Raw genomic sequence first — 9,572 nt, forward strand, 5'->3', positions numbered from 1 at the left:
AGATCTTTTAAAGGAGAACTTGATGAGTTTGGTGAGCCTATTCATCCAGATGAAAGGTAGCATTACTAAAGAAATCTAACAATTACTTCAACAAATTAATGCTTTTTGCCTCGAAGAAACTGTCATTGCTACCCATAAAAAAATTATTATAAGAGAATTAATTTTTTGCAATCTACATAGCAATTTGTAAAAGTTCAAAGTGTTTTAAAGAAAGGAAATGATTAAACTAGTACATGATTCATGATCATCTTCTATATCCTCAAGCAGTACAGTGATCGTTTGTCATGGATACCTTTCAACACAAGTAGCACAGGGAACTGTTTAGCATGAAGGCACTTAAAAAAAGGTATTGCCACCTCCTTTCTCTCTTTTATGGCAAGGAAAAATTACTAGCAGATGAACACAGTCTTGTCCTAAAAGTGTGGATAACTTATTTCATATTTAAGATCAAACAAAGATAGGCAGAACCACAAAGATAAAATGGAAAAAGGATTTAGTCCATACCGCATTGTAGTAGGTCTCAACAATCATCCAAACTTATTTTGCATCCAGCAGTAAAAAGCTGCAAATTTGATCTGAAAATGTACTTGAGCTTCCAGGATGAGAATGCAGGTCTCCATTTATATCTGAAGGAATGAGACTAGGATGATTATTCTTCTGCAACAACAACACTAATTTCACCCTTCTCTAGCATGTCATAAAAAGCTCTTGTTCTCCTCTGCTCATTCCAGTGGTACATCTTCCACAGACCACCGGCGAATAATCCCAGTGTAAGGCCAATGCAGATCTCCTTGACAACACTAGGACCCTTGAGGGTAGCATGTGCAATTTTATGAGCAGCCATCTATCTTTAGCAAACAACAAACTAGAATGTGCTGGACAGAAGAATAAGTGTTAGGCAAACTAGAAAGTACTCTCTGTACTTAATCTGCTTTTTCTTTCTAAATTGAAGCATAACAAACCGAGAACAGATAGATCTACTCAACTTAGGCAAAGTCTAATAGAAGACGTAAAATATCAATGTCAAGTATCTTGAAATTAGCTTTTATAACAAAGACAATATCCAGTAAAGATTAACCTGTTAAAAATTAACACCCAACGTAAAAATGAACACCCAATGTAAGCAAGACAGGGAATTTTATTTTCAATAAAAGATGTATAAATTAGCACATTGGTACAGGAGAGTTGAACAGGAAGCAGATGGTCATCAAGAGGTCATGTGAAAGTGTTAACGAGAACACAATGACAAGCTAAATTTGTGAAACTACAATGACCCACAATATATTTTAAGAATAAAAAAGGCCGTACCCAGTGCACGAGGCTCCCGCCAATGCAGGGTCTGAGAAGGGTCAATGCACATAGCCTTACCTTTAAATATTTAAAGAGGCTGTTTCCATGACTCAAATCCTGATCTCCCAGATTGCAAAGAAACAGCTTTACCGTTGTACCAAGGCCCACCCTCAATGACCCGTAATATATGACAAGTATAAAAAGAATGTAGAAAGTTCTTCATCTGGACCTCCCAATCCTGCTCATCCAATATCGTCCAACTGTTTTAATGTACTCCAACCAACAAAACTTATCACATAGTTATGTGTTGGATCTATCTAATTAGAGATACTCATACAGCTAGCATAATACATGGTAGTGACTGTTTGCATATTACGACAGAACTACCAACAATCGATATGTGAATTTCAGAATTTTAAATAGCATCCTGTCTCAATTTTCACATGCTGTGAAAAAGCTAAATTGAGTAAGACTCTTGCATTAATCATCATACCCAGCTTCAAAGATGAATATGCCATTCAACTTGCAAGATAAGAGATATCGAGGAAGAATTGATGAATCTAATTTGGTTCACATGTTCAGATTTCAGTGTCAAAGAAGAATTAATGAATCTCAGAGGGCATGAATCCCAAACCTCATTAACTATGTCTCAAAAGAAAAAGCATGTCAAATAATATTCATGAAGCTAGACGTTATAGAAAATTTGCATGGCACCTATTAACATAAAAAATCAACTGAACCAAGTTCTTCGAACTACATTTGCAGATATCACAGATGTCCCTTTTCTGAATACTAGAACCTCTCACTAATAGGACACCTTATAAAAGAAGGAAATATCGTATTTATAAGACTTGAGTCCTATGCTTTAGGACACCAATTTTTGTCCCCAAAAGCAACGAAAACCAACAGATCACAGCCAACTCCCACACTTCCAAATATCTCCACACATGTTTGCTTTCAACCATTTTCATTGTAATTGAGATATAACAAACATATCATTTGTAGGCATCTAAGAACACTTAAACAAAGTTTTGGAGCTTAATTTTACCCATTCTATGAATAAATCATATTTGGTCGCAATACTTCATTTTGATCATTTAACATTTCAACTAACTTATAGCATATTATCCTGACACAAACAAGTGAGTAAATGCCTCAGCTTAAAAGGTTGCCTGATCCCCTCCGCTTTTAAAACATGTGGGAAAAAAAAAAACAGACAGCTCACTGTGCATTTTTTTGGATGATTCGAAATAGAATTGAAACAGCTGATTAATCAACCACAGGAACAAGAAGATAAATAGATGGAGAGGAGAAAGGGAGGAGAGGAGGATAAAAGGAACAGGAAACAGTAGAGAGGGAGAAGAGAGAAAAAAAGAGATATAGAGAAGATGGAAAGAGAGGAAATGAGGCCCACTGATAGATGACTTTGTCATAAATAACAGAGCTTTGAGGACAGATGTAAAGTCCTTGGGTAGTTTGTCAGCCACTCTTTTTTAAAAGGAAACACATGGTAAACTAAAAAACACAAAAAATAAATAGAAACAGAAACTAGGCCCATTTGTTGGGTAGGCTAATAAAAGCCTTCATAAGGTCTTAGTCCAAAAACATACACATTTTAGTGACTCAAACATTAGTCACCCAGGTCACAAAAGAGTGATCTTGCTTATAGCGCACCAAAACCCAAGAGAAAAATATGTTTTAAAAAAATCATGCGAAAGGAAGAAGTTAAGCGTTGACAATGCATTCCCAAGGAAGAATGCTAAACGAACTGTAAAACAACACAAATAGATTAACAGAAGTGGAAAAAGAAATCAGGTGCAAAGGAAACATATGGTATAGACTATCTTAAAGAACAGAAAAAATTCCAAATCATAAAGTTTTTCAAATGCCTGCATCAGTAAAAATGAACTACGTTCTCACTCTTATGCACCAAATTTAGTACCAAAAGTTAAAGCTACTACCTCTGGTACCATGCAAATGACAAGCATAATGTCAATAAGAAATTTCAACTTTCCAAAACGACTCATTAGAACGCAGAGCATAAATGATTCAATCATTTAAAAGTAGCCAAAATAGAGAAGTAGGTTGGAGAATTATATCACAGCACGTACAGCTTAGACTAATTTCAAGTTATACCACTAAACTTAGGATTTCAGGTGGTCTTTTAATCAGTATACCTGCCCTTTTTCAGAATTTTATCTGAACCAAACTCTGAAATTAGTTGAGCTACTCCAGCACAAAAATTCCCTCAATTGAAGAAAAAAATTCTCTATTCTTTTTCATTCAAGATAAAAACCTCCATCATACAAACCCAATAGAAGACCTTTTCTCGCTTAACTCCCTGAGATTTATCCTCACGAAATTCTGTAAACTTTAACGTGCAACGCGAGATCAGCAACAATAACGCCACTGTTCGTTAGTCAACCCCAAATCACCCAATAACGTAAATCTTTCATCCCTAACAAAATCGCTAACCAGCAGTATCTACAAATTCATCATCTGCTTTTACAAAACCAAACAAAAATCGTTTTACCCATCTCAGGATTTGGAGAACAAATTGGGGCAAACCCACCTCAGATCTTCAAACGACACAATCGAGCGGCGGGTGCAACAGATCGAGATCCTTACTGATTGAAACTTAATTTCACAAATCGAAAGAAGGCAAAAGGCGGAACAGATAAACCTTGTGAGATCCTGATATCACCTTCGCCGCACCAGAGATCGGTTTCGCACACCGCCACAGGCGATCGAGTTTATTTGAAGCCCGTTGCCGTTTGGAATACAACAGAAATGTGCAAATACGCCACGTTACGAAACCCGATACGTTTTTAACGTTTGTTGGTGGTTTCCTCGCCACATACCAATCAATCTTCGAAGCACTATAAGACACGTGTCTCGATTGCTTGTCTCCACGTGGTCCTCATGGGAAAATACGTCATTCCGCGTAGTCTTCCATATAATATTTTCTTAATTAAATCCAATTAATTAAGGAAGCTTTGGAATATTATCTACCCTTCTGGCGATAGCTCGGCCCTGCCCCCTTCTTCCCCCTCTCGTTCTCGTTGTGGAATCTGATTCCCGCTGCCCGGTTGAGAAAGTAGCGGCGGGAGGAATATTATCTACCCTTCTGGCGATAGCTCGCCTCTGCCCCCTTCTTCCCCCTTCTCGTTCTCGTTGTGGAATCTGATTCCCGCCCCTCGGTTGAGAAAGTAACGGCGGGGGCTAATCGACAGCCTGTGGCCATGGCGGAGGAGCGGTACAACCGGAGGAACCCGGCGGTGAAGCGGATCCTCCAGGAGGTGAAGGAGATGCAGTCCAACCCCTCCGACGACTTCATGAGTCTCCCTCTCGAGGTAATCGATATGTTCCAAAAACCCTAGATCCAACGGCCCATTATTTTGTGCGATTATTCATCCTCGTTTTCGTTGGGTTGTGAACCGACTCTTGGGGTGTCATAATCGGCTTTCTTATTTGGAAAATCGGTTCTTGTTCGGAGACGGTGAGATGGCGATGCATAGTTTCCGAATTCGACGTTGGTTGATGGACAGGTGGATTAGTTTCCTACAATGCATGGATTGAAAATTAGGGTATATTGGTTTTAAGGTGTGTTGTTATTAAATTGAATATTTATAGAGGGGAAGCCTTTAAGAAATTTCTCATTGTTCTTAGACTACTTTGGATTTGTGTTTCAAGTCTATTAGAGTCTCTTCTGGCACGTTTTGATTTGATAGATATTTGCATCTATTGTTCTACATTTTATATGATATGCTTTGGAAGGTTGAATAGGGGCGTATTCTTTTGAGAATTTTCTGCAGTAAGATCTGAATTATTATGTTCATCTAGAGCAATTAACGAAAACAAAAATGTTCGTTAGGAAGGTTTAGTTTCATTAGTTAAATTTTTTCATGACTGCTGAATGCATATAGTGCAACTTTTCAAATGACATCTCTCATGTTAAACAGGAAAATATTTTCGAGTGGCAGTTTGCCATTCGAGGGCCTCAGGATACTGAATTTGAAGGAGGAATCTATCACGGACGGATCCAATTGCCTGCTGAATACCCACTTAAGCCCCCTTCCTTTATGTTTTTGACCGTAATCACCTATTTTCCTTTCAAATTCTTCAAAACTCATCAAATAGAGTTTTCTAGGTATCTTACTAACAATGATCCTTTAAATTTGAATTGTTATTCAGCCAAATGGTCGTTTTGAAACACAGACCAAGATCTGCTTAAGCATATCAAATTATCATCCTGAACATTGGCAACCATCATGGAGCGGTATGTGGTTTATTCTTCTTGTTCTAGTCTGGTCCTTTTCTCCCTCTTTGTTTCTGATGGTATTGGTTTTGGACCAGTGGCCTCTCTAGCAGTGTTTATATGTTTGCAATATGCCAAAGTTATACCTAATGTCATTTCTATTTTAGCATTGTCCACTAACTGGTCTGCTATCTGAGTTTTGTGTATGTCTTTTCACGTAACCGATGAGTGTAGAATTAACAAAAAAAAAGTGCAGCTTGATACAATATGAGCTCCTAGATTATGCTTCTGGAACTTCCAACCTTTCCAGTTCATTTACTTTGACAAAAGAATTTTTGGCAGGCCAATACTCATAACTTTAAGAGCTATATCTAGATTGATTCCTTGTGGAATAAGTTAGCTTGAATTCCATAATTAGTACTGCTATGATAGAAAGTTCCAAGATCTTTTGTAATAACTTATATGATGTGCCTTTTGTAAGTCTAATATTTCATCAATGTAAAATTCCATGAGTGGAATATATCTATAGAGTAATTGATAAGGCTACAACATTTTTTCATCTTGTTTCCAGTGCGAACAGCATTAGTTGCCCTAATTGCGTTTATGTCAACTAATCCCAATGGAGCTTTGGGTTCTTTGGATTACAAGAAAGAAGTGAGGCATGAGCTTGCCATCAAGTCCCGTGAAGCAGCTCCTAGATATGGCAACCCAGAGAGACAAAAGTTAATCGATGAGGTTCAATTTGCCTCCATTTTAGATTCTATCATTTTGTAGTTATCAGATGTACATGCCTGATGTGCAAAGTATTGCTGAACCAGATTCATCAGTACATGCTGAGTAAAGCTCCCCCTGTGCCTCAACTTCCACCAACTCCAACCACTGAACCTACAGATAATTTGGTAACTGAAGATCAAGTCACTGCTAATTTGGATGCTATTACAGCTGCTGAGGATCTTCCAAACCAGGAATCAGATCAGAGAGCCATAGAAGATGGGCATGAGGTTCGTGTCAATGCAGCTGAAGGGCCACTAAGGGTTGGCATAAGTGCTGGAGCAAGTTTAAGGTTGCCAGCGGTTGAGGTGCGTGAGCTGCACCAGAGGCCTGCTGCTAGAGTTCAGAAGCCCTTGGATGATCGTTTTCTCACTTGGGCTGCCATCTGGTTGGTGGTTGCTATTTTGCTCCTCTTAGTGAAGAAGTTTTTGAAATCTAATTCATTTGCTGGATATATGGGTAGCTTGTAAATAAAAAAAAGAATGAAGTTTGCTTTGAAGATAAATTGTGTTGGATCTACATGTTAGAGAAGCTCGTCTGCTCATTGATTACTACAGTAAAATGTTGATTCTTGTTCACAGTCTATGTCAGTATGATTTTCTACTGGTACTTTTGCAATGTAAAATGTATGCTCTATAGCATATTATTGACTTACATCACTATCGCACTATTGGTATTAAGTAGTCGTTTATGCTTATATAAGAATGATTCTCCAGATGCCCCTGTGATTTCTGAACATATGTTTATTTATTAGATATTAATATTCATTCATAAGAAGCTTTTCTTTTTAGGTACCACCTGACAGATACTTGTGCTACTTATCTAAGCCATTGAAATCTCTTTTTTTTTTGCCTTCATGGACTAATTTTTTTGCCTGTATCTTCAGGATAAGTGATTACTTGGTTGTTCATTCATATAACAGCTCTAACAGAGCAGTGCATTTTGGTTTCTCTTCCCCTCTAGTTACATGGACAGGTTAACCAGGGTCTTTAAGGAAAAATGTGTTGCTGCATTCTAGGAACAAAGCTACATCAGAAGTAATGGTTTCTAGAATTTGATAGGTGCAGTTTTGTTGGTTGATCCATGTTTGCAAATTTACCGATGCCTCTGCAACATATTGCCCGGTGACGTGTCTTAAATGTTTCATTGATCATCTTGATTTGCTGCATGAGGAACTTGACATTGATTTTCAAGACTATCACACCATGGTTTGATTATTCATAGCAATTTTTTTTTATAACATGGTTTGATAACATATTGCCTGGTGAGAGGAGTCTTAAAAGTGTCATTGACCATCTCTAGTCTGATGCTCTTAATTTTGAAAACAACTGCACCATGTTTTGATTATTGATAACAATATTTTCTGGTGGTGAGTGTTGATATTTTTTCTGGTCATCTCTGCAGCTGCAGAAATCCTCTGATTGATGTTAGCTGCTTCAGCCTTAATGGTATAAAAAAAAAGCCTTCAGAAAGGGACTGCAGAAATTCTTTGTCTTGCTATAGCAGCGTGCTTCATTTGATCAATGATGTCAATTCATTCATTATACATGCATTAGTATCTATCTGCCTTGACATTTGAGTTGTGAGATTGAAAGTGTTAAATGGCGCCTTACCCAATTCCAACTAGAACTCCTACATCGAGCACTAAACGTGAGCAAAAGGACAGTCAAATGCACAAGGCTTCGGTCAATGTAAGCTTTGGACTGTTCTGGCGTTAAAAAAGAGAGGACTCTTTCCAAGATTAAAAACCCTTGATTCTTCTCTTCTTCAAATATTTTGTTTTTGCAAAGGATTAATGATGGAAATAATGGAAGCAGAATCTAATGAAAGAAATAGCGGCTCCTTCAACATAATAATCAAATCATGGATATGAGTTTGATTGCCAACATAAAAATCATGTCTCTTTCCATTCATCTTCCAGAGTACACAAGTCCCCACTTAAAGCAATGTTGTCACCAAACCATATACCTGTGATTGCCAGTGATCACATTTATCCAAGCTGACTTGGAGAATCAAATTTGCAGGCTTTGACCACTTTATTACAACATCAGGGGAAGCTCTTTGACTTGGTCTTATGTCTTCTCTAGCGGTTGTCTACAGTATGTATAAATACATTGCTCATCAAAAGACTCACATGATAGTGGGTCCTTCAATGCCATTATTCATGGAGGAAGGAAGCTCTTTTTTAGTTGAAGATACCATACTAACTACTAAGAACATTTGCTTTTGCTGGTACATTAAAGGATGTGATTGGGCTCTCATACTGAGCTTTGGCTGTGGCAATGATAGATGTGTCAGGAATTCCAAATGACACTGTAACTTTGTTGGACAAGGTGGTCAAGAAAGTAATTAGAATCCAAGAGATCAGAGGTTCATAGGATCACAGGTTATTCTTAATTTATAGTAATAAAATTAAGTATATTGATTGTTCCAAATTCCATGTTAACAAAAATCTCATACATTAGGTTCATCTTATATCCTTCAAGGTCAGAGATTTTTACATTTATCCTTATAAATTAAAATTTTCATATACAACCCTTCACAATCTAAAACTTAAAGTTATTGTGATGCTAATAGTATTGATTCTTGATATATTTTTCTTACTCAAACAAATTAAAGTTGACTGGTCAAAATTGGTCAGGGGGTTGACCAAAGTGGCCCTATGTGAAGCACCTTAAAATTTAAAAGAGTAGATGTATGTCATTGAAGTTTACAATAACAATTATGCTATTTCTAAACTGTCAAGGATATATATATATATATATATATATATATATATATATATATATATATATATATATATATATATATATATATATATATATATATTTGACAGTTTAGAAATCGCATAATTGTTATTGTAAACTTCAATGACATACATCTACTCTTTTAAACTGTTGTTGAAGTTTACAATAACAATTATGCGATTTCTAAACTGTCAAGGATATATATATATATATATATATATATATATATATATATATATAAAGATAACAAACAACTGTTGCCTCCATCCGCAAGTGATCCCACAACCAAGACAAGGAGGAATCCTAATCCTTTCCCTCCCCCACCTCTTTTAATGTCTTTTATAAAGTTGAAAGCACACTTAATCCTGATTCCATTATTTAGATTATGAAATCTGGCTACGAAACATATATCGAATGTAAACATTATATACATGATGTGTTGTAATTATTGTTAATTGAAATGATATAAAATGATACGTTTGTGCAGTTATAATGTCTGAGCAATT

General features: G+C 36.6%; 2 protein-coding genes across 4 annotated transcripts; one reads left to right on the plus strand and one right to left on the minus strand.

Annotated features, from left to right (window-relative positions):
- Positions 1–336: 336 nt before the first annotated feature.
- LOC135645614 (cytochrome c oxidase subunit 5C-like) lies at positions 337–4,128 on the minus strand. Of its 3 annotated transcripts, none has more exons than XM_065164174.1 (2): positions 3,974–4,128; positions 337–875 (listed from the first exon to the last, which is right to left on the minus strand). In XM_065164174.1, the coding sequence occupies exon 2, from the start codon at positions 842–844 to the stop codon at positions 650–652; it is 195 nt and encodes a 64-aa protein (XP_065020246.1). In that variant the 5' UTR covers positions 845–875; positions 3,974–4,128; the 3' UTR covers positions 337–649. The 3 variants fall into 3 exon arrangements, with proteins under 3 accessions (XP_065020246.1, XP_065020248.1, XP_065020247.1); XM_065164176.1 differs by having other exon boundaries at positions 3,995–4,117; XM_065164175.1 differs by having other exon boundaries at positions 3,863–4,077.
- A 162-nt stretch (positions 4,129–4,290) lies between these two features.
- On the plus strand, positions 4,291–6,973 carry LOC103993328 (ubiquitin-conjugating enzyme E2 32). Its single transcript, XM_009413353.3, has 5 exons — positions 4,291–4,643; positions 5,253–5,384; positions 5,485–5,569; positions 6,120–6,283; positions 6,367–6,973. Exons 1-5 carry the CDS (start codon positions 4,533–4,535, stop codon positions 6,787–6,789), a joined length of 915 nt encoding a protein of 304 aa, XP_009411628.2. The 5' UTR covers positions 4,291–4,532; the 3' UTR covers positions 6,790–6,973.
- Positions 6,974–9,572: the final 2,599 nt, after the last annotated feature.

This window comes from Musa acuminata, chromosome BXJ3-8 (assembly GCF_036884655.1).
Source record: "Musa acuminata AAA Group cultivar baxijiao chromosome BXJ3-8, Cavendish_Baxijiao_AAA, whole genome shotgun sequence".
Classification (NCBI taxonomy): Eukaryota; Viridiplantae; Streptophyta; class Magnoliopsida; order Zingiberales; family Musaceae; genus Musa; species Musa acuminata.

Bases quoted from the DNA above. Each gene is read 5' to 3' on its own strand.
- LOC135645614 (XM_065164174.1), bottom strand. From the start codon at position 844: ATGGCTGCTCATAAAATTGCACATGCTACCCTCAAGGGTCCTAGTGTT.
- LOC103993328 (XM_009413353.3), top strand. From the start codon at position 4,533: ATGGCGGAGGAGCGGTACAACCGGAGGAACCCGGCGGTGAAGCGGATC. The intron at 5,385-5,484 runs GTAATCACCTAT...ATTGTTATTCAG, and splicing joins CTTCCTTTATGTTTTTGACC to CCAAATGGTCGTTTTGAAAC. The intron at 6,284-6,366 runs GTTCAATTTGCC...TTGCTGAACCAG, and splicing joins GACAAAAGTTAATCGATGAG to ATTCATCAGTACATGCTGAG.